The sequence below is a fragment of the Eptatretus burgeri genome, chromosome 12, assembly GCF_056783735.1.
Source record: "Eptatretus burgeri isolate ZD-2024b chromosome 12, Ebu_testis_v1, whole genome shotgun sequence".
Taxonomy (NCBI): Eukaryota; Metazoa; Chordata; class Myxini; order Myxiniformes; family Myxinidae; genus Eptatretus; species Eptatretus burgeri.
The window spans coordinates 8,905,828-8,930,827 of NC_140972.1; the positions used below are offsets into that span (position 1 = coordinate 8,905,828).

At 46.7% G+C, this 25,000-nt stretch overlaps 2 protein-coding genes across 3 annotated transcripts in view; both read right to left on the minus strand.

Moving 5' to 3' along the window:
* LOC147015044 (protocadherin-16-like) overlaps nucleotides 1-12,744 on the minus strand; it is a 209,126-nt gene extending 196,382 nt beyond the window's left edge. The window contains exons 1-2 of one of the 2 annotated variants that reach the window (XM_085849401.1): nucleotides 12,620-12,744; nucleotides 1,351-1,716 (exon numbers count right to left, since the gene is read on the minus strand). The gene's annotated coding sequence lies outside the window, so the exon portion shown is untranslated. Of the gene's footprint in view, nucleotides 1-1,304; nucleotides 1,717-12,619 lie in introns of both variants that reach the window. The other variant, XM_085849402.1, reaches the window with a different exon arrangement.
* Nucleotides 12,745-15,803: 3,059 nt separating this feature from the next.
* Nucleotides 15,804-25,000, minus strand: part of GTPBP8 (GTP binding protein 8) — a 54,791-nt gene continuing 45,594 nt past the window's right edge. The window contains exons 7-9 of the mRNA XM_085849410.1: nucleotides 22,803-22,902; nucleotides 22,105-22,223; nucleotides 15,804-20,857 (exon numbers count right to left, since the gene is read on the minus strand). Coding sequence (XP_085705536.1) covers nucleotides 20,779-20,857; nucleotides 22,105-22,223; nucleotides 22,803-22,902 — 298 coding nt within the window. The 3' untranslated portion in view covers nucleotides 15,804-20,778. The remainder of the gene's footprint in view (nucleotides 20,858-22,104; nucleotides 22,224-22,802; nucleotides 22,903-25,000) is intronic.

The window sequence follows — 25,000 nt, forward strand, 5'->3', positions numbered from 1 at the left end:
CTGAAAGATCAAGCAATTTTAGGATCTCATGTGAAAAATGTCCAAAGGTGGAGAATATGTTTATTTATAAGTGAGCAGAGTTGGAAACAAAAAGTCCAAGTCAAAGTTGAAGGAGCCTACACTCATGCTCTACCAAGTTCCGATTGGTAAAATATTCCGTTCAATTCCAAGATCCCAATCACTCACGAACCCGAGGTAAAGGTTTTCATGAGAGCAAACATTTACATTGTTCCACGATTGCAACAATCTATTAAGCATAATATACTCTCCGTGTTTCTTCTTCGTGTCTTCATGCCTTCAAATGGCTTAACCCAAACCCCCAACACACCTCTCCCATCACGCCCCTACACCTTCCCTTCCCCTACCACACCCCCCCCTCCATCCTCCAAAACTCGCATGATCACATGATGAGACCCAGCTCATTAGATTTGGACCAAATCTAACCCTCACCCTCCTTTAATTAACATTCCCTTGGTCATGTGATGAGAACTAGCTCATGAGATTTGGACCAAATTTAACCCCAACTTCCTCATTCCTCCAGCCTTCCCTTGGTCATGTGGTGAGACTTTGCTCATTAGATTTGGACCAAACCTAACCCCCACCCTCCCCTCATTCCTCTAACATTCCCTTGCTCATGTGGTGAGAACGAGCTCATTAGATTTGGACCAAATTTAACCCCAACCATCTCATTCCTCCAACCTTCCTTTGGTCACATGATGACACTTAGCTCATTGGCTATGGACCAAATTTCAACCTCACCCTCCCTCCCCCCTCCCCACCCCCTCCACCGTCAGCACTCCCCAACGGGAATATGCATCTTTCGTAGCCATTAAATCACAGACGTTGTGATCAGATATCGGATCACTTGCCTTGTGTTCGAAAGTTTAACGGATTTTCTACGATTCAGCGACTAACCTCAGGTATGATTTTAGTCAATGATCAAAACATCTTTCCGCATCTCTCAGAATGTGTGGAGTGAGAGCGAGAGAGATATAGAAACAGCAAGAGAGAGAAATTCATTGAATTCAAAGTTAATTTAAAGCTTGTGAAGCCTTCGCTTTATCTAGTTTCAGTTGCAAAGGTCTCATACTATCGTAATTAAGTACAAACAAAGCGAATCCGATTCGCTAGAACAGGAAAGTTTGTGGTTCAAGCGGCGATAGAACACTCTGGACGAATTCTTCAATACCAAAGAGAGGGTCGAGTATCGTCCCAATATGAGATGTTTTAACAGATGAAGAGGTATTCCCAGAAAAAGGAAATTCCTAAAGTTCATGCAGACTCCTTCACATGGAAACGCTTACCGCACCGATCGAGGGCCGAATGATCTTTCCCAGCAGCAATGCTCACCCGATACTGATGGACCTCCTCCCAGATCACTCTCTGAAGGAGTCTCGTTATCTCTCCTCTATCGGGCTCGAATATTCACCACCATTTCCAATCAACTCCCGGCACCGTTAGCTCGGCCGTTCCCCACCGAGCTACTCCACGCTCTCCGCTCTCCCCGTGTGATGGCGTAAGTGAAGAGGTGTCGAGCAATCCTGTGAGCGAGTCCGCGGACGTGCCTCGCGTGCCAAGCTGCGGACACCTAGCGTCCGATTTCGGCAACGCGGACTTCAACGTCCGTGCAGGACTCAGGCACATCTCAAAATAAGCCTCAGATGAACCGTGTGCTGGAGATGAAGAGGTCCCTGTGCTGACATTTCAGCATCATGTCTGTGGGGGTCATCGAGGAAGGATGATGTGAACCTTGATAGATGGATCATAATTGAACTCTGAAGGATGACTAACAACATTCATTGATTCACAACACTACGCTAGTAATAGCTATTTGAGGTTTAAAAATTTCACGAAGGTACATAAGGATAGACAAGGAACTTTGGCACAGCAGAAGACCACTTGGCTAGTCATGACTATGTTCCATCAACACCACATAAGCTCAATCTATCAATTTAACCAATTCATTTTACTTGGGGGAGGGGAGTGAGGGCATGGGAGAACGACGAGTGACATGTATGCAGTGTGTTTCAAAAAGATTGATACAACTTAGACTTCCTGCCATTTCTTTGTTTTTTTGACCGATACCGTTTTCCTTTTCAGGGTTTGGTGGTGTTGTCGTGGTATTTCTTTCCTGGGATTTCTAGCTCCATAGCTCAACTATGCCATTAACAGTGAAGCAGACGACAAAAGTGGTGGCTCTGTGGTATGAGACTAAATCCTATGTAGACACCTGCCAGAGGTTCTGCCGGGAATACGACCTCAGAACACGTGATGGACACACAAATTGTGCCATTCAACGTATTGTGAAACATTTTGAGCACAAGGGTACAGTGCACAACCAGAGCAAGGGCAACAATGACAGGCGAGCATCAGTAACCAAGAGCCAAGCTAACGTCGATGCCGTGCAGGATTCTGCAGTGGACAGTCCCAAGAAGTCCCACCATCGGTGCTTCCAGGAACTAGGCATGAAACGAACATCAGTCTGGTGTGTCCTCACCAAGGAACTGAAGCTTTTCCCATACATAATCTCTATTAGGCATAAACTGAGTCAAGATGACATGAGAAAGACACTTGATATGTCTAATTGGCTCAGTGACAGGATGGAGCGGTATCCAAACTGGATCAACCTGATGTAGTTCAGTGATGAAGCCCATTTACACTTGAACGGTATCATCAACAACCACATTTCCTGACAGGTGTCTACATATGATTTAGTCTCATACCACTGAGCCACCACTTCTGTCTTCTGCTTCACTGTCAATGGCATAGTTGAGCTCCCGAGTGAGAAATCCCAGGGAAAAAATACCACAACACCACCACCAAACCCGGACAAGGAAAACGGTATCGGTCAAAAAAAGAAAGAAATGGCAGGAAATTAAAGTTGCATCAATCTTTTTGAAACACCTTGTATGTATGTATGTACAGTATGTATGTATGTGTAATATTGTTATAAATTTGGAAGCCTTTTGCACACAGACAGTCAGCAGTCCCATAGTTCAGTTATTTCGTTAAGTATATGTGGATAGTTAGAATTCCTCCCCTATGTCTAATGGGTTAATTTCATGTGTGCGCTGCGGGTTTCTTTTAGAGTCAGATTTTTTACATCTTTAAATCTGCCAACTCCAACAAAACCCTCACTTCACTTTTCTTCCCACTCTGCAGGTGAACAAGCGCTCCACCCGCCCAACCTTCAGTTCACACCACGGCACCATAACGCACGTGTTTCTAACTACGTCGGAGCTCCGACTCCGCCCCATCAAAAAAGAATGTCTCCCCTGTCGATACTGGGGAAGGCAAAAGAGCCTCTCTCGGGGGAGGAGCACCGAGATGCCGACAGGTCCCTCATCCAATCACGGCTGGCCACCACGACACCCTAAAACATCTCGTCCAATCCGGAGGCGAGTTACCAGAGAAACGGATCCCTCCACCCCGCAGGATAAAAAGAATCGCGAAGCGCTCAAAGACGAGTGGGGGTCCTTTTTCGGTCGTGCCTTGGTCATCTTAGTTCCCGTCTTCGTTTCCTGGTCGTCTTTCGTTGGTGGCTGGTCGTCCATAGGATCCTGGTTGTTCGCTGGATTCTGGCTGTGGGTTCAAGTCCCACCGTGGTGGTTCGTGTGCGCTTGTTGGATTGTGGTTCGTGTGGAGCGCTCAAGCTGGGGACCCCGATCCCTTTAACGGACTCCGAGCTCACAAGTGCGGGTCGGCCAGACCGCACGAGGTGGCAGGTACCCGACCAAACTCTAACCCCCAGCTTGCCTATCCTCCGTGGCTGGAGGGTCCAAATAAAGGCCAGTTGGCTCCATTTCTTTTTGGGTGTGTGTGTCTGTCTGTGGCCAGTCTTATAAGTAGAATTGCATAAGTGCCTTGCATATTGTACATTGCAATTTAGTCGGATTAACTCTGCTCTGTGTCTCCCTTCCTGATTATTGTGAATAAACCCCGTGTTAAATGTACCAGCTCGTTTTCTGTGCTTTCTCTCATTGGCCTAGCATGGTTCGGGTTTGAGTTATAGTGAGGCCGATTGTGCCGTAGATTGTTATTTTGACCGGCGCAGCTTTGGTAATTCCCGCTCGGTTACGCCGGATCAGAGTCAATAACAGCGACTCGGTTCGGACAAAGCTGGCTGAGGGTGTGGCTTCCCCGGTAGCTAGACCGCGCGACTAATTAAGTAAATTGGAATCAGACAAAAAGACCCGAACCGCGCGGTCAAAATATTGGCGTCCATGGTCCATTAAGCGACCCGTCGACTTCAGAGTTATCCGGAGTGACGACCTTCAATTATGGGCGTTTGGGGGGGAAGACGGCCCAACTGCTCCATCTTGAGGTCGTTCCCCGCCCCCGAACCCAGCACCACAACAATATATGTATATATATATATATATATATATATGTATATATATATATATATATATATATATGTATATATATATATATATATATATATATATATATATATATATATATATATATATATATATGTATATATATATATGTATATGTATATATATATATATATATATATATGTATATATATATATATATATATATATATATATATATATATATATATATATATATATATTGTTGCGGATTCGCGCCCGCCGGCGTGCTGACGGCCACGTAACTCGAATCGCGGCACGTCGCCCACCGGACGGACAATCCAGTCGTGACCCTCTCGGACTAACGCCGGGAACCAGTCACGGGTGGACCTTTCGGTCTCACCGCGATCGAGCCAATCAGCCCCCGCGTGGGATAGGGTTGCTCGCCAAATTCGACCTACCTAAGTACCCACGCGGAGGGTAGACCGGGCGATCGCACCTCGCCGCAGGTCGACTTCGGACACGGGCCACTTAAGCGACCCGTTCCGTACTATCGGGATAACCGAGCGGTGTTATCGTCGACCTCGACGGTTCGATTAATTATCGGGCGTATTCAGCCCACTACCAACCCTTTACGTGAAGCAAGATGAGGATTCAAAGAAAGAAATGACGAAGCGAAGCGGGAAACAGTTCAGCACAAAGCACATTTATTCGCGACGAACGGAAAGCACACATTCAATTCCACCAAAAGCACACAGAAAAGACACAATGCAATTTACACAAAAAGCAAATGTAAAAGCGAAAACACAATGCAGAGCTAATACCGACTACCGAGCACACGGCAACACTTATACAATTCTACTTCACAGACGGCGCCGACAACACATACCCAAAACCAAGGAAAAGAATACCCTCAAGGATGAGGCGGGCCTGAGGCCGAGACCGGGTCGGGCCTACCCGTCTGGTGATGAGACGCGGAGCGGCGATGGTGCCTCAACTCCGCGGGCCTCGCGGGCAGTGTCTGGTAGGGGGTGGGAAAGGGGCCCCCTTGGTCGCACTATCTCAGCGCGGGGGGAAACAGGAGGGGGTTGCTGATGCTCGGGGTATAGAGGATTTTTATTGTCCCGCGACGAGCGTCTCCACCTCGGCCAGGTCGCGCTGTCGGCCTCCCTGGGGTGCAGCTCCCTGCACGACGCGAGCACCCCCTCGTCTTTCCTCGCCGCCTCTCCACAGCTCCGTCCCCTCCGTTCCGACTCCAACGCACACGACGACCAGCTCCCTCTTGCCAACTCCACCGCCCGCGAAGTCTTGACTCTCTGTTCCCTCTCGACTCTCCTACTCTCTGGACTGACGAACACGGTCGCTTTTTATCAGCCCCGTAGCTTCGCACTCTCATCTTTGACCCCCTCCCTTCGACCTTTCACCTCGCTCCCCATTGGCCCGAGAAAAAGTGGGCGTGAATGCTTTTTGATCCATAAATTTGCATATATCGATCGCCCTCCAACGCCCTGGGGGCGGGGCCAATTCGCCCCTCGCTCACCGATTGGACGGCAAAAAGTGGGCGTGTGTCGTTTTTGATCCGTTTTTGAAGCACAAAATCCGTGATTTTGTACACGCTGTTCGGCGCGCGCCCTGCACGAGTCCAACACCGGTATCCACAGGCGGCGCAAGAACGGTGGCGATGCGACGGTTGCGAGGTGTGACGTGAAGGTCGTGGCGGTTGTGGTGAAGCGGTGGTTGGTGGTGGTAACAATGGCGGTTGGTCCAAATTAAAGATAGTAAAAGAAAAACGGCTATCCTGAAGAGTCGCAGCACGCATAAATGACATGTATTCCCACTAGACAACGGGTTTGGGCCTAACTACACATGTACTCACCGAGATATCTCACCTAAGGGACCTGAATGGTGGTTTGCGAATTTGGTAACCACAACACTACCCCCTCCCCTTTTTACAGACTCGTCCCGAGTCGTCAAATTTTCGTGTGCCATCATGTGTAGTTTTCCCCTAGTACATTTTACCTATGGATCCCTGAGTGCGACATTCATGGTATTCGTGTCCCCAAAATAAATAACCTGAGGGCTGCGTAACTATCTAAACAAACTCACTCACACGGACGACTTAAATAAAATTGCCGGCGCTAAGACATACATGCCGGGGGCGCACTCATATTTACAGTACATCTTAACCTTAACTTACAAATTTTACACTAAACCATGGCCCAGGATCAATGAACTCTGCAAAAAGAAAGCAGTTAGCAGGGAGCCAGGCTGCCCACATGCAGTCTCTGGCTCAAAACAATGCAGGTGGCAGGGAACGTGGCTGGCCGCTCACACGCAGTCCAAGGCCTTCCTTTTTGAACTGAACGCAGTGAACCACAACGGTGCATGGGCTGCACAACGCAGTCTCCGTGCCAGCTCAAGTGGCACACGCAATGAGCACAACGAATGGATGGACACAAACACGGTGAACGGGCCGCCACTGCAGGCCCATGTTGTAGCTGCCAACAGGGCAGTTCTCGCAGCTTGCAAACTGTTGCCTTGATCCTGGCGCACATGGAAATGAACAGGGGGGGCAAAGCAAAAATTGAACGGGGCTGGTGAACCTGGGCAGTGGGCATGGCATGGCAAAGGTGAGCAGGCAAACACAGCCCGCAGAAGAAGGCCGCTGCAGGCAAACACAGCCGGCAGATGAACTGGCCGGCACGGGCCTTGAAGAAAAACAGCCAGCAGATGAACTGGCCGGCACAGGCCTTGCAGCACAGCAGCTGCAGACGATCCAGCCGGCACAGGCCTTGCAGCACAGCAGCTGCAGATGAAGTTGGCCAGCCTTTGCCGTTCCGTGGAGGTTGGTGGAGGGAGTGCGGTGGTGCTGGCCACTTGGAAGGCGGGCTCGGACCTACCTACCTGTCTCCCTCCCACCTATCGCCTTTGCCTGTCACTGTACATACCCACTCCCTTAATTTGTCAAACCCCAATTTAGCCCCAACTTATTTTTTTTATTTTTTACTTCCCCTCTATAAATCGTCCCCTAACCCCCTTTATCGTCCTTGTTCGGCTAACCTATCCTGTCACCTAGCCTACTCCCAACTCCTACGTTCCCTTCCCGGAGGGGAATAAGGGAGAGCTAGCGTCCTGTGTCGAGGCCCAACTCAAGCCTCAGAATGGCCTCCCCAGAGTTCAGCGATCTAACCCAAAGTGGGTCCAGCGGCCCACAACGAGAGCGAGGGGATGGATGGTGCGGAGGGGTACATCTCCTAATCTACCCTAACCATTTAACTGTTAAACTACCCCGGGGCTTTCAACAAGCGCCTCTCGCTTAAACTATTGGTTCTAACAACCCAGATTCCCGTCGCCTGTGTTGGTGTCCTTACAATTTCGGGCCTCGCCCCCCAATTTTCTCTCCGTGCCCTCACACGGTCTCCTGGCTGGGACACGTGGCTCCCTTTGGCAGGCACGACCCTCTGCCGAATCTCCCGCTATGGCACCCCCGGGCACTACACTGCCTCCGAGCCTACCAGCTCCCTAACACCGGGGAGTGCCCCCCATGGCACCTCCCCTGAAACGCACACGTGGCAGGCTGGCTTCCCGGGCCCCTTTCCGAGGGTCACCCATGCCCACAACACTGCCCACGCGGCTAATGGCGCCCCGGGCCCCCGCACCAAGCAGGCGCACCCGTGCCCACTACTCTATCCCGGCCCCCCATGGGCCCTTGGCCTACCACGACCGACTAGCCTGGTGCCCGGGGTACCCACTCAGCGATACTCACCTTTCGCAGCCACGCTCCCAAGCCCGTCAACAGGGCTCCTGCACCCCTCCAAATGGGTCTCGAGCCTACTTTCCCACCAACAACAAAACGACCTCCATTTTTCAATTTGACTAACCCCCTAACTCACTTTACTCTGACCCCGGGGTCCCTTGGGCGGGAGTCACTCCTCCCCCCAATCACTCATCGCACCATGCATTCCCCATTCACTCCATACACACAGACCCGCTGGCCTCACTCACTCACCATGTACTCACCTCACAACTCTCCAACTCTTCAACACACACACCGCTGAACTCTGCCATCCTTCTATCTACATCCCCTAACTAACTCGTGCTCCCACGTCGTCCCTTATACTACAGCACGTTCCATTTAACACTACGTAGCTAAACTACGTCCCCGCTACACATCCACAAGTCTGTCACTGTCTCCAAATAATCCCATTAATCAATTTCCCAACCTAAATCTGGCTACAATCCCTCTAACTAATCCATTCCACGGACTCCATGAGGACTTACCCCTGCCCCATGAAGTCGGTCTAACTAAGCTAACCCTTCCCCCTAACTAGTTTCCATCCTGTGCCCCGGGTCAAGGGGGTCTTCCACCCCTTGCCCAGGAATCCTGTGCACCCGAAAGTGAGGCTTTTATTTTTTTTTTCCATGCGCAGCACCAGCGCGGCAACTCGCGCACTTTGCACCTGCCCGTGACGTCATGCAGCTGCACGTGTTCCTCGTCCCTCCTTGGACGGTACCATCCGGCAGAGATACCCCTCCTGCCGGATTCCAACCACACGTGCAGCCATGACGCCACCGTGCGCATAAAAAAAAACACAAGCCCCACGTCTCGAGGGGTTCCCCACGCGAACACATGTGCTTTGCCCGTTGGAGCTTAACACACACGATCGCGTGGAGAACCCGTCCGGTCCAAATCCATTTACCTGCCTAAACTTTGTCCGTCCGCGGGATAGGCAAATCCACCGCGTGCGTTTCCGGACCGGGACTTCACTCTCGCAAGCGAGCACGTGGCGGTCTCGTGCGTTGCACAGCACGAACCTCGTGCTCACTGCTGGGTGAACCCGGCACGGTCCCCGAAACAACTACAGCCGCTACTCGGCTTTCTCTCCTCTGTCGCCGTCTCCGTCTCCATTCCACACACGCATACCTGCGTGTTACGACGCACACAGTCCACTCCATCACATTCACACCGGGAGACGCGGCTGCGTGCTCCCGCATGCCAACCGACATCTCCCTCACATACCGCTCTCTCACACACACGGTCTCCCTTGCACACAGCGACCTTGCACACGGCCGTTCACTCACGCGTGCCTCACTACTCACACAAACCATACTACTTACTCGTGGTGCCTCACTCATACTGGCCGTTTCACTCACACACACGGCCTCACTCACACACGGTGCCTCACCCACACACGGCGTGCTGGGAAGCACGTACTCTGGCACCATCGCCACCACACCACTCACACACGGGGTCGCTTCCACACACGGGGACGCACTCACACCTTGCACCACACACACAGGGACAACCACACTGGGGATTCGTGTCCCCACAAGAGTCTCCGGGGCCTCTATACCCCCCAAGCTCTCCGTGCACCTGTTCGCAGCACTCGTTCCCTCAACCTCGCAAAGCACGACCGAACTCACCTGGTCGTGACTCGCCTCAAGGGGGCATACTCCCTCCCCTCGTTCCTGGAGGAGGCCATCCAGGTGCTCGCACTGGGTCCCTACACGCTCCGCGAGCTCACCCCCATTGTCCTCCACGACCTCCGTGTGTGTGTGTGCGTCTCTTACCCCGTCTTCATCGTGCTGTCTCTCTATTTTTTCTGTCTCCCGTGTCTCTATACATTTATAAGTTTCTGTCGTCGTCACCTCGTGTCTCGTCTCACACGTTTTGGTCTCCCCATTTAATTTTTCCCTTTCGGTCACCGTCGATTCTTCTGTCACGACCCTCGCCCAACACGCCCCCCGAATTATTTTTTTACCCGCCTCCACCGCGGGCCTGTCAGCCGTTGCACCCCCTTCCAGCTCGTTTGCTCCCACACGTGGAGTCGCCATTCCCAGCTCCCTGGTCACGGCCTTCATGCCCGCCTGCAGGCTTCGGCCCATGTTCTGCGTCTCACCCCGTAGCTCTTTCATTTCTTCCTTCATGTTTGTTTCCATTCCGTTCATTTGTTGTGTATTCGCATCCAATTTTTGTGTATTCGCATCCAATTTTTGTGTATTCGCATCCATCTTTTCGTTCATTTGTTGTGTATTCGTATCCATTCTCGCTGTCATTGCCGCCAGCATGGCGCATAGCTGGGCCATGTCGGGTACGCTTGGGTGAGCCGTTTCGGCAGGGGTTGGGGAAGGGTTTTGGTGGAGAGGGGGGGGGAGGTGTCATACACTGCGGCCGCTGCCGCACCCATTTCGGGCTCTGGGTTCAGTTGGGCGAGTCCGTGTTCCTGCACAATCAACATTTCCTGCTCGGGGATTCCATCCTGGACCATGGATTCTACACATTCTACATCCATTTCTAATACCCCCGGCTCCCGCTCGCCTTGAGACGCCATCTTGCTTCTCGTGAAGGGTTAATTTCGCTCGCTCGTAATTTGGAGGGAATCGGGGGTCGCTTCTCTCACCCCTGGACCGATTCCCGTGAATTTAGCCGGAGACAGGAGAGCCCGTTTTCCTGTTCTCCGATACCAGTGCCGAGAGGAGGGCGATGGATTTGTATCGCACGACCTGACACCAGTGTTGCGGATTCGCGCCCGCCGGCGTGCTGACGGCCACGTAACTCGAATCGCGGCACGTCGCCCACCGGACGGACAATCCAGTCGTGACCCTCTCGGACTAACGCCGGGAACCAGTCACGGGTGGACCTTTCGGTCTCACCGCAATCGAGCCAATCAGCCCCCGCGTGGGATAGGATTGCTCGCCAAATTCGACCTACCTAAGTACCCACGCAGAGGGTAGACCGGGCGATCGCACCTCGCCGCAGGTCGACTTCGGACATGAGCCACTTAAGCGACCCGTTCCGTACTATCGGGATAACCGAGCGGTGTTATCGTCGACCTCGACAGTTCGATTAATTATCGGGCGTATTCAGCCCACTACCAACCCTTTACGTGAAGCAAGATGAGGATTCAAAGAAAGAAATGACGAAGCGAAGCGGGAAACAGTTCAGCACAAAGCACATTTATTCGCGACGAACGGAAAGCACACATTCAATTCCACCAAAAGCACACAGAAAAGACACAATGCAATTTACACAAAAAGCAAATGTAAAAGCGAAAACACAAAGCAGAGCTAATACCGACTACCGAGCACACGGCAACACTTATACAATTCTACTTCACAGACGGCGCCGACAACACATACCCAAAACCAAGGAAAAGAATACCCTCAAGGATGAGGCGGGCCTGAGGCCGAGACCGGGTCGGGCCTACCCGTCTGGTGATGAGACGCGGAGCGGCGATGGTGCCTCAACTCCGCGGGCCTCGCGGGCAGTGTCTGGTAGGGGGTGGGAAAGGGGCCCCCTTGGTCGCACTATCTCAGCGCGGGGGGAAACAGGAGGGGGTTGCTGATGCTCGGGGTATAGAGGATTTTTATTGTCCCGCGACGAGCGTCTCCACCTCGGCCAGGTCGCGCTGTCGGCCTCCCTGGGGTGCAGCTCCCTGCACGACGCGAGCACCCCCTCGTCTTTCCTCGCCGCCTCTCCACAGCTCCGTCCCCTCCGTTCCGACTCCAACGCACACGACGACCAGCTCCCTCTTGCCAACTCCACCGCCCGCGAAGTCTTGACTCTCTGTTCCCTCTCGACTCTCCTACTCTCTGGACTGACGAACACGGTCGCTTTTTATCAGCCCCGTAGCTTCGCCCTCTCATATTTGACCCCCTCCCTTCGACCTTTCACCTCGCTCCCCATTGGCCCGAGAAAAAGTGGGCGTGAATGCTTTTTGATCCATAAATTTGCATATATCGATCGCCCTCCAACGCCCTGGGGCGGGGCCACCCGCCCCTCGCTCACCGATTGGACGGCAAAAAGTGGGCGTGTGTCGTTTTTGATCCGTTTTTGAAGCACAAAATCCGTGATTTTGTACACGCTGTTCGGCGCGCGCCCTGCACGAGTCCAACACCGGTACCCACAGGCGGCGCAAGAACGGTGGCGATGCGACGGTTGCGAGGTGTGACGTGAAGGTCATGGTGGTTGTGGTGAAGCGGTGGTTGGTGGTGGTAACAATGGCGGTTGGTCCAAATTAAAGATAGTAAAAGAAAAACGGCTATCCTGAAGAGTCGCAGCACGCATAAATGACATGTATTCCCACTAGACAACGGGTTTGGGCCTAACTACACATGTACTTACCGAGATATCTCACCTAAGGGACCTGAATGGTGGTTTGCGAATTTGGTAACCACAACAATATATATATAATGGATATACAGTAACTGGACAAAAAAAAGAAACACCAATGTAAAGCCACTTAATAGGGTATTGGGCCACCATGTGCAGCCTGTATGTGCCATAGCATAGAATTCACCTGCATGTGGGATTCTGCAGGAGGGATGCGGCACCACTTTTCCATGAGAAAGTCAATCAACTCACACCTGTTTGATGGACGTGGAAAACGCTGTCTCAGGCGTCGTTCCAGAATATCCTATAAATGCTCGATTGGGTTCAGATCTGGTGATTGAGAAGGTCATGACATATGGATAACATCAATGTCATGCTCATAAAACCAATGGGCAACCACACATGCTCTGTGGATGGGGGCATTGGGAGGTCTCCCATTACAGCCATGCTAGCCATAATTATAAGCAACCAAGCCTGTGCAGCATTTTTATGCATGACCCAAAGAATGCTGGGATGATATTTACTTTATGAACACATGAGGAGCCATTGCCTGTGTGGAGATTCACCTGTCTGGAGATTGACCTGTGTGGAAGCCATTGCTTGGTGTCCCTCATTTAATCAAATGTTTCCATTTTTTGTCAACTACCTGTTTCTATACTGGCGTTGACCGGCTTGCTACGCGCGTCTCAACACACATCACTGCAGTAGGACAAACACCGCAACGTTATTAAAAACACCGCCACCATGTTATTAAAAACTCCTCACCATCACATAACCACCACGTTATTAAAAACACCTCACCACCACATAACCATCACATTATTAAAAACACTTTCCCACCACGTTATTAAAAGCACCTCACCACCATGTTATTAAAAACACCTCACCACCATTTATTAAAAACACCTCACCGCCACATTATTAAAAACACCTCACCACCATGTTAATAAAAACACCTCACCGCCAAGTTATTAAAAACACCTCACCACCATGTTATTAAAAACACGTCAACACCATGTTAGTAAAAACACATCACCACCACATTAATAAAAACACCTCACCACCACGATATTAAAAACACATTACTGCCACAGAATTAAAAACACATCACCACACCAATAAACACACCTTACCAGCATGTTATTAAAAACACTCCATCATCACATCACCACCACGTTAATAGAAACACCTCACCGCCATGTTAATAAAAACACCTCACCGCCAAGTTATTAAAAACACCTCACCACCATATTATTAAAAACACCTCACCACCATGTTATTAAAAACACCTCACCGCCAAGTTATTAAAAACACCTCACCACCACGTAATTAAAAAAACCTTAGCACCACATAACCACCACATTATTAAAAACACCTTCCCACCACGTTATTAAAAGCGCCTCACCACCATGTTGATAAAAACACCTCACCACCATGTTATTAAAAACACCTCACCACCATTTATTAAAAACACCTCACCACCACATTATTAAAAACACCTCACCACCATGTTAATAAAAACACCTCACTGCCAAGTTATTAAAAACACCTCAACACCATGTTATTAAAAACACATCACCACCACATTAATAAAAACACCTCACCACCACGTTATTAAAAACACCTTACTGCCACAGAATTAAAAACACATCACCACATCAATAAAAACACCTTACCAGCATGTTATTAAAAACAGTTCATCATCACATCACCACCACGTTAATAGAAACACCTCACCGCCATGTTAATAAAAACACCTCACCACCACGTTATTAAAAATACCTCACCACCATGTTAATAAAAACATCTCACCGCCAAGTTATTAAAAACACCTCACCACCATATTATTAAAAACACCTCACCACCATGTTATTAAAAACACCTCACCGCCAAGTTATTAAAAACACCTCACCACCATATTATTAAAAACACCTTACTGCCACATCATTAAAAACACCTCATCACCACATCACCACCACGTTAATAAAAACACATCACCGCCAAATTATTAAAAACACCTCACCACCATGTTATTAAAAACACCTCACCACCATGTTATTAAAAACACCTCACCACCACGTTATTAAAAACACCTTACCTACACATTATTAAAAACACCTCACCACCACGTTATTAAAAACACCTTACTGCCACATCATTAAAAACACCTCACCGCCATATCATTAAAAACACCTCACCACTATGTTATTGAAAACACCTCACCACCATGTTATTAAAAAATACCTCACCGCCACATTATTAAAAACACCTCACTACCACGTTATTAAAAACACCTTACTGCCACATTATTAAAAACACCTCACCACCACGTTATTAAAAACACCTTACTGTCACATCATTAACAAGAGTGCAAGTGAGCACAATATACGCCCGAAAAATCTCTGTGACACACACACACACACACACACACACACACACACACACACACACACACACACATATTCAAACACGTCAATTTATGAAGAACAAGAAAGTATATACAGAATTGTGCTACTACATGGAAAACAGCATCCTGGTTGCCATGGCAACCACTTTATATGACGAACGTATGTCGCAACACACCGTCTCCACAGTCTGTACCTATGTACCAAATAAGAAACGTGAAAGTTGAAAATTTTTGGAGTTACAATGCGGACAGGAACGGATGGACAGACAGACAGACAGACAGACAGACAGACGGACGACCGGTATCACATAATATGCCCTGATATATATATATATATATATATATATATATATATATATATATATATATATATATATATATATATATATATATATATATATATATATATATATATATATATATATATATATATATATATATATATATATATCGCGCGTATAAAAACACCTTCCCGCCATGTCGTTAAAAACACCTCGCCCCCACATAATTCAAAAAAAAACTCCCGCTGTGCAATTCGAAACACCTCAACACACATTGCTCAAGAGACAAGCTTGTTTTAACTGAGGATAAGTACATGAGTTTCCTTGTTGTCATGATTTACACCAAGTAGAATTCAAACATTTATTTTGCAAACTAATTTGTAATATTTGTGATAATACATTTTTTAAGCAAATGAAGTTGAAGATTTCAGTTTCGAGGATTTCAAAAGGATTCAAACAAAATATCCTTCGGCCAATACACATGGGAGAGGTAGGTGCAGCCCATAATTTTGGAACAATTTTACAAACGTTTGAGGGAGTAGTTCAGTGACAACACAGGCAGGACAGAACAATACAGACACTGCACAGATATACAGCATCAGTGCCTATAGAAAGTCTACACCCACTTTCAAAATTTTCACCTTTTGTTGCCTCATAGCCTGGAATTAAATTGCATTAAACCATACTTTTTCCACCTTTATTTACACATCGTAACCCAAATCTTCCAAGCGAGAAAAACAAATTCTACAAATTTCAGAAAATTGATTAGAAATACAAAACTAGAATATCTTGGTTGGACAAGTGTAAGATAGGTAGTTAGTTCTCATTCTCACACGTTCTTTCTTTCTTTCTTTTCCGACTCAACTCTTGCGCATCCACAGTAGATATCAGCAAGGGCAAAGCCTGAAGATCCGCTCTTTTTAAAAGTGACCACTAACTTGCACCCTGTCTTTCTCACTCAATGCACCAGCACCACATCTCACTCACAACTGTTCATCGCGCACCCAGACACCCCCTTTTTTTCTTTATCACCCCCCCCCAACCCATACCTTCCCTGCACTTTGGACTAGAATGTGACTAGAACTTGTCTACCCTTCCGTGGAGTGATCCTGATGAAGCTTGTTATGTTAGCTGCAGTACGTTTGTGTAATCTAACGAGAATCAGTGTATAGATCTGCTCTGTCTATTCACTGCATCTCTTTTTGCCACACCACATGAAAACAGTATATCCCTGCTACACAAATATCCCCTGAAAATAAAGCCCTTGAAAACCATTGTCTTCACTGTGCCACAAGCTTTTCCTCGCAGTGTGTGTGTGTGTGTGTGGTCATACTTTCTGTCTATTAATTATGTACGTCTATTCATTAATTACGCACTATTGAAATGTATCTTTTGACCCTTTAGACTGCTGAGACCCCTTCGAACTTTGAAGACCCTTTAAGACCCCCAAGACCCTGTGGACACAAAAGACCCCGAAGACCCAAAAGTCTCAAAAAGTTCCCGAGGACGCAAAACTCCCTAAAGTTCCTGAGGACCCAAAAGTCCCCAAGGACCCAAAAGTCCCTGAGAACCCAAAGGCCCTCAAGGACCCAAAAGTCCTAAAAGTCACCGAGCACCAAAAAGTCCCAAAAGTCCCTGAGGAACCAAAAGTCCCTGATGGCCCAAAAGTTCCTGAGGCCCCAAAAGTCCCAGAGGATTCAAAAGTCCCAGAAATCCCTGAGGACCCAAAAGTTCCCAAGGACCCATAATTTTCCAAGGACCCTAAAGATCCAAGAGTCCCAGAGGACTCAAAAGACCCCGAAGACTATAGATCCTGCAGACCCTTTAAGACTTGACGATACGACAAAATAATCCGTTAGAATTCCCATGTTTTAAACGCACGCCATGTTAAGGTATATAAAGCAGTTTAATAAATCCTTCTCCCAAGGCACGACATTCTAATTAAAAAATATATAACAAAAATAATAACATTGCAACAAAGCATATATTAATTAACACTAATAATATTTACAACAACAATAAAAGTAATTGTATCATATGGCAATAATAATAACGATCATATAATCCCCATGCTGGCCTCAAGCACATCTGGGCTTTGTGAAAGGCAAGCTAATGATCAAGCAGTACAGCAGGCTGGTATGCAACAAGGCCATGAACAACAATTAAAATTTGGTTCATCGGACCAATGGGCCCACTAGTCTTTATAAATAAACCAATATCAGCTCAGTTCTACCGGCTTGTAGTGTCCTATCCTCCATTGGTGAAGCACAGTCCACAGTATTATTAGACGGGAAGTTTTACCCAACGTGATTTGCTCTCGTTAGTCTGCATACACTCACTGTATCGCTCGGCAGTAATCCGAGTATGCGCTGAGGGCATGAAACTCGGTTAATCTAGTCAGCTCCTAGATAAACGGTGTTAGGTAGATAATGCTGTTAGAGTTGACGAAGTTGACTGACGTTTGTGGTTACTCAGCAACCGGCCGGGATGCAATTTTCTGTGGCACGTCGGCCTACAGGGCCGGGCATTCGGGAGGAACCCGAGGGCTTCACCTCATGGCGAACCTCAAACCCCGGTTCCGTAACAATATATTGCTGTGTGGAAATACGGCAGGGTGATCCATACTTAGAATGTAGTAAGCCTCTCATATGGAATGTGTTGTTTCGAGTAGGTTTGATTGCCATGTAACAGGGACCTGGTAGGCTAAGTTGAACGTTATACGTGTACTGAGGGGAGGGCAGTGAGTGTAACCTTGAGGATAGACAGGGTATGGTGGTGTGTGAAACCTCCCACTAAAGAGAGCGGGGCTAGCTGAGGACTTCCTCTTCAGTGGACCAATTGCACGCTGTACGGCTGTTGTGAGCATGCCATGGCAGCGAAGTGGGAAGCAGTGCAGGTAAGGTGAATCTGCCGAGGACATGAGGCAGACGATGACAAGCAGCCTTTAGGGGCTGTGGGAAGGTTCTAGATCCGGGGCGGAACAGACAGTGGTAAAGCACCACCCCAACCCAAGCAGCGACCAATGGGGTCCAGCCATGGGTGGTAAAAACTAGCACACACATTCTCTCTCTCTCAAGCTCACTCTTTTGTCTCTGTTGATGGCCAAGGAGGAGGAGGAGGAGGAGGAGGAGGAGGAGGAGAGTATCTCTCGTCATACAGTGTGCTCCAATCCAGAACATGACTCGCTGGACAACGCCTTTGCCTGCCGTTTTGTACAGCCTTTAAAACCTTTAGTTTTTTCAAATGAATTTTGTCCTTGAACACTGTAGAACATAGTCTTCTTGTAACTTCCAAAAATATCCAGTTTTGCAGTACTTGGACAAAACTTTACACCATCTAGACCAATTAAATTTAACACATGCTCTCAGCATTGAGGAATATCAAGACTCAGACAAAAATCGCAACTTGTAGGAAATATAGATCATGCTCATTAACGCAAAGCAGGAATTTAAAAGACCCTTCCCATGTCCTTTTTCTCAAGACTGTGCAGGGTAAAGTGTTCTATGAGCTCTTTAGTTTTTTTTTTTTAGTTGAAGGAGAACACTATGGATCATGACGGCAGGAATGGCATTGTTCCAAACATGATAAAAGCTGGATATACTGTATTGGCCAACTCAATGACAAGGAGGTTAACTGAACAGCTCTTAATCAGATTTTTGACATTGCCTCAGATAAAAGAAAGACAGAGTTCACACAATTACATCCAGGAAGCAAAAGCTCGTTTGTCGGGAACAAAAACCCAAATCATCAGGTCGAACAATGTCTGCCGAACACAGGTTGCAGTATTCAAAGTGGACAAAATGAACTTCTAACAGGGACATTTTTGGAATGTTCGGCATTGGAAGTTTTTTTTTATTTTTAATGTTGGCACAAATTGGTCTAGTGGGATTATCTCGATCATTGAGCTTTCTGAATGTTTCACGTATTGCATACCTTGAATAACCCGGCATTATATGGTCTGCCCTCAACGGTTTCTGGATGAACATTTCCACCAATATAATTTCTTCGGGCATTCCATCCATTGAATAATGCAATTTCCAAAGTTATTAAACACAGAAGAAAGCTCGTACTTGCTCTTGGACTCATTACACCACGAAATCTTCATTTTACTACTCAAACAAAATGAAGATTAAATGAAGTCATGGGGTGTGCGAGGGATGTTTTAAGGTTGCAGTGTGGAAGTGGGGGGAGGAGGGGAGGACCGGGAGGGGGGAAGAGGAAGCAGAGACCACACACACATGAATAATTCTCTCATTCTTGAAAGTCCTTCACTCAACAATGCCTGCATATTGTCTTCATTTGCTTGCTACGTCAAGTTTATTGTTCAGTTTGATCTTTTGCAACTCTCAAATCATAAATAAGAAAGTAAAGCCATACTATAAACAGGAATTAAAGATCCAAATGAGAGGAAAACATATTGTACGGTATTGCCATATAGACATAGTGCAACTATACATATGCACTCTGTTTTGTATATAACGTAAAAACCTAGAGGACATTCCTGGGAGCAAGTGGCATCATGTCCACAGAGCCTGGCAGGGGGCATGGGACCTCTTCAAGGGTTCTCTGTACAAATCTGATCATTTAGTAAGCTTAAAAAAATTAGCTGAGCTTTTAAATAAACGAACAGAGAGAGTGTGCAGTGGCTATTTGATGTCACTACATCAAAACAGCTGACCATCAAACACAATGTGTGATATGCAGCAAAGCAGAGTCAGCATTTCAGGTTGGTTGATAGATAGATATTATATATATATATATATTTTGAAACAATAAAATAAACTTTTTATAATGTGTAATTATGATAGGCAATCTACCATTTCAAAACATGATAATTTCCTCGTGCTCTCCCCTCCACCTTCCCTCTGTATTTTTAGCTCACAATGCTCATACACATTTACATTCAATGCCTTGTTCATCAAAAACCAATACGCTCCGGCTTTAGATCTCAGAAGACTTCTCTCCACTTTTTCCATGAGCTACATTTTGAATGTAAAAATGTTTCCACAAACAGAGATTTACACATGAAAAGGTATTGCATAAAACTTAACAGTGTGAATCATCTCAGAAGACAAGCTGCAGAGTTAAGCCAGTATATACTTGGATGAGAGACCTCCAGTGAAAGCAGACTGTTGCAAGTTGGAAGCATGATTGCATCCGAGCTGTCTGGTCATTGATTTGTTCTCATACAGAGTTTATTCCAGCTATAAACTCCCATGATGGTATGGTGCAGGGGGAATTACATCCCATAATACACCCATTGGATGGGGATGCAACGCCGGCTATCACATCTGCTCTTGGCGAGTAGACAATAACGACTCCACGGTATCTCTCGAAAACAGTAGACCAATGTGTGCCAGTAACCTGGCCAAATCCTCCACCTTATGATTAATTGAGTATGCAAGCCGATTGTGAAAGAGATGTGCATGCTACTTTAGCTTAAGTGAATGGTCAGAATGCGCTTTGTTCATCAAAATTAGAAAACTTACAATGTGGATGTCGCGTGATAGGCCAAATGAGCTCCAGTATCTCAGTTTCATTGCTTTGCCTTGATTTTATTTAGAAAAAAAAATAAATAGATAAGAGTAGCACTTCATCCATTTATACTTCAAAGGCCATAATGCAGTACAAACCAAGAGAGGAGATTAGCATGACAAACTACGTTGACTTCCAAATGGTTCCAGTGACGTGGGCGATGAAGCAGCGCAGAAGGCTGATACCAGCATACGTGTGAGAACTTGGGTGAAAGAAAAATAAGAGGAAGAAGAAGAATTTTCATAAACCACAAACTTCAAATGAAACAAATCGCAAACTTTGAGCCAATGAAGTACAACAATGTGATTTAAAAATCAGGATGTAATGATAATATGTGGTATTGCCAAAAATAAGAATAACAATAAAAAATAATTCTGAATAACAAAAATAAAAGAAAACGAGACAACTCGGCTCTGATTTGGGGGAGGAGGGAAGAGGGTGACCTTGCCCAGATGTTTTAATGCAAGGTCGATGAGCAACTTCCTGCATCAGGCACCTGCCCCAACGACGAGGGTGAGATTTGCACAAAATTAATCTCTAATTAATTAAAGAGTAATTAAACTTGCAATTATCCATGCTGCGGCATCTGTGCATAGAGGATGAAATGACCAGTCGGTGTTGTCATTTTGGTAACCTCTGGCTTTACCTCCTGCCAATATTAACCTGTGAATAAATCACGAAGAATGAGCTTCCGCAAAGCGATTCGATACTCCAACGAGATTTGTAACGCCTTCGTCTTCTCTAATCTTTTCCTCTTCACCACATCTTGATCGCTATTTCACCTTCAGAGAATTACATGCCCTTCAGAGAGTCCTCACGGGCCCCACAAAACTGTACTTCCTCAGCCAGCAACCCAAAGCAACAACCTTGTTACCTATCCAACTACAACTGCTCACCTCAACGCTTTTGTCCGCTCTTCTGTAGACATAGAATTACCACTCTGATGCTGCTCAGCCATGTTCTTCCCACATCTTTAAAATGGTGAGCAATTGCCATTTCATGATGTCCACCATTTCTATTCCTGATATTCCTTTTCTCATCGAGTCTCCTCTCCAGTCCACCTGCACTCTGTTCCACATTTTCCCTGTTTGTCACCTTTTCCTCTCTCCTCAAATGTCTTATCTACTTATCTCACTATGTTCCCAAGTCCAGTATGATTACCCCGACTTATTATGCTGCCTGTCTGTTTGTTCCTTACCCATCTTCCTGACCTTTATCCCATATCTGCCAGACCCCAACACACCGTTGTTCGTATGTTGGCCTCTGTCGTTCAGCTCTTCCATGAACCTCAATATATGTCCAAAAACAAAACAAACCTCTGTTGTTATGGCATTCCTTAGGATGTTCCTCAATCAATAACAAGAAGTGAATGTGCAAGTAATCAGTACAGAAGTACTACCCCATGCATTCCGTTTTTATTGCGACAGAAATGTTGGTGAAGTGAGAAACCTGACGAGGAGAGGTTCAGGAAAGCATCCCGTTGTGCGTTTTTTGATGAACTGTTGCATGGTGAGTACGCTCCGGAACAAATCCCGACGTGATGCACGATCACTCTTCGTCAGCACCATCTAAACACATGCTCGACAGCATGAGAAATGCATGCACCAACATCAGATTCACAAAATCAGAATGCAAAATTGATGATCAGAGGAATCAGACAATTAAAAGAGAGACTGTTTTAAAGTTTGTTGTCATTGTTGGTTCATCTTCAGTGCCCCCCTCGAATCCCCAATCCACACCCCCTCCTCCTCAATATCGACACACAGCAGAACAACAATCTGAAATCCTTACCTACATGTATATATGTGGAGACCTCCTTAGGTTCATATGATACAAGGGTCACCTAGCTCAGCCAGGTGCTTATCAATCTTATCAAGGTGCCAAACCCTTTTAATATTATTTTACTCATCAATGGGCTTTCCAACACTCCCCCTCCTCCATCCCTTCCCCTCACCCACCCACACCCCGATTCACTCACACTTTTTCGCAAGTCTACCTGACTTCACCGGATTCCCTCCCTTATCTATCATAACCTACATTTAATATTCTATTCCTTGGCTTTTCATATTCCCCTATTAATTTTTACCAAGTTACACACCTCTCTTCTCTCCCCCATTCCCTCCATGGTTTGTTAAGGGAAAAAATACCGTATAAGATACGTTCATGTTCTCCAAGGCTGAGATGATTGCACGATCTGGAGGCTGTATTCCCACACCACTGTCGATCAGCAGTAGGACATTTTTCAAGCTGGATAGGGTGGGCATCAAAACAATAAAGTGAGCATTAGTGTCTGTCACGTTAATGTGTGCACGGTGGGTGGTGTTCTCGTTCTACGGACAGTTCCTTGGACTTCCTGGTCGAGTTTCTGCTCTGACATGCACTATCAACTGTGGGACCTTATTTAGAAAGGTGTGTTTCTTTCTAAATCATGTCCAATCAATTGAATTGGCCACAGGTGGACTCCAATCAAGTTGTAGAGATATCTGAAGGATGCTCAAAGGAAATTGGATGCACCTGAGCTCAATTTGGAGTGTCAGAGCAAAGGGGTTGAATACTTATTGACGCAAAACATTTCAGATTTTAATTTTTAATTGATTTGTTAAAATTTCAAAAAAAAAAAAATCCACTTTGTCATAATGTGGTATTTTGTATCGATCAATGTCAAAAAATCTCAAATTTTATCCATTTTAAATTCAGGCTGTAACACAACAAAATGTGAAAAAGGCAAGGGGTGTGAATACTTTCTAAAGGCACTGTATGGACTGATTTTTGTTTTAAATTACATGGTCAAGGCTCATGGAAGAGCTATAACAAAGAACAGACCAAGACACAACATAACAAAGGGAACAGCAGGAGAAAGAGAAAACACCAAAAGCATGGTGAAGGGAGAAGGTAGACGGAGGCATACAAACAAGGGATGCTGGTAACAATGAGGGTTCGGGTGAATGCAAGGGGTGGACAAGATGGATACAGAAGCAAACTTTTGGGAGGGTGGGGGTGGTTTAACGGTTGTAGAAAAGATAATGGCTTTGGATGGGGGAGGAGATTTTAAACCCCTTAAATAGGTTTTGGAGGAGATGGTGATGAGCAGCTGTCTTGAAGACCGGAAGAGAAGAATGAGATGGAAGTGAGTGTGGAACATGGTTACACAGGTGGGAAAAGAGAGGAATAAATGAGTGGAGGTAAACAGTGGTTCTGTATTTTGGCAGTGTCACAAGGAGGGGGTTGCTGGTAGACTGCATGCATTCTGCAGATAATTGGGGGGGGGGGGGCAGAGCATGGAGAGGGCAGAGGGTGCAAGTCCAGAAATGAAGCATTAGAAGACAGAGAGACCACCGACCTGTCGGCAATGGTAAAGTGATTGGCCAATAGACAGTTTCATCATGAGAGATTCCAATGATCTTGAAGGTCTTGATTCCCATAGCGTCAAGCTGAGAAACTGAGCAAGTTCCACAGAACTCCTAATATCTCTGTTCCCCACTGTTTTGTCCTTCCCACTCCCACCCCTCTTGTCTCATGTCCCCCCTTGCTGTGCGTTGTGTTTTCGCTCTCATATGAGCCTCGACAAGGTATACAAAAAAGAAAAAAGAAAAAAAAGATGTGAGGCAGGGGAGTCAGCCCAGAGGGGAGAGCAGTACTCCATCAAGCTGCAGATGAAAGCCTTGTAGAGGAGGATAACAGCTCAGGTGAGCCAAGGAAAGACTTTGCATGATGGAGGATGCCCAGTCAGCATCTGGCTTTGAAGGCCAACCCTGAAATGTAGTTTTCCCAAGAAAGATCATGGCTGAGAGTGAGACCCAAGAGATTGAGTGAGTGAACCTCTTTGTTACAGTTGTTGAGAAAGTCGATAGAAAGCTTTGGGAACGGTCCTTTCAGAGAGAGAGAGAGATAGAGAGAGAAGGATTTCTCAGGATTGAAAGACATATTCCAAGTGTTTGGCCAGTTTGTGATTTTGTCAAGGTCTGAAGAGAGGGAAGAGACTGCTTGCTGCCTCGCTGTCAAAAGGATGAGAGATGTCATGGCAGATAGTGGATTCAACTGCAAAGAGAGAAAGAGGATTCTCCAGAGTCAATGAGATCATTGAAGATTAGGAATAAGATGGAGCAAAGTACACTGCCTTGTGTTACTTCAGCCTTGATAGGGAGAAGAGAAAAAAGGGTTCCGTTCAGAGCCACACATTGGCTACGAGAACTTGGAGGAAGTCAGAAATCCACAGGCATACAGTTATGAGAGCAAGGCAGGATGCCAGACTGTATTGAAAACTCGAGATATGTCCAGAGATGGCCCTGATCTCATGACTGATATTTTGGGCCTCCATCCATTTTTGGGAGAGCAGAAGCAGCAT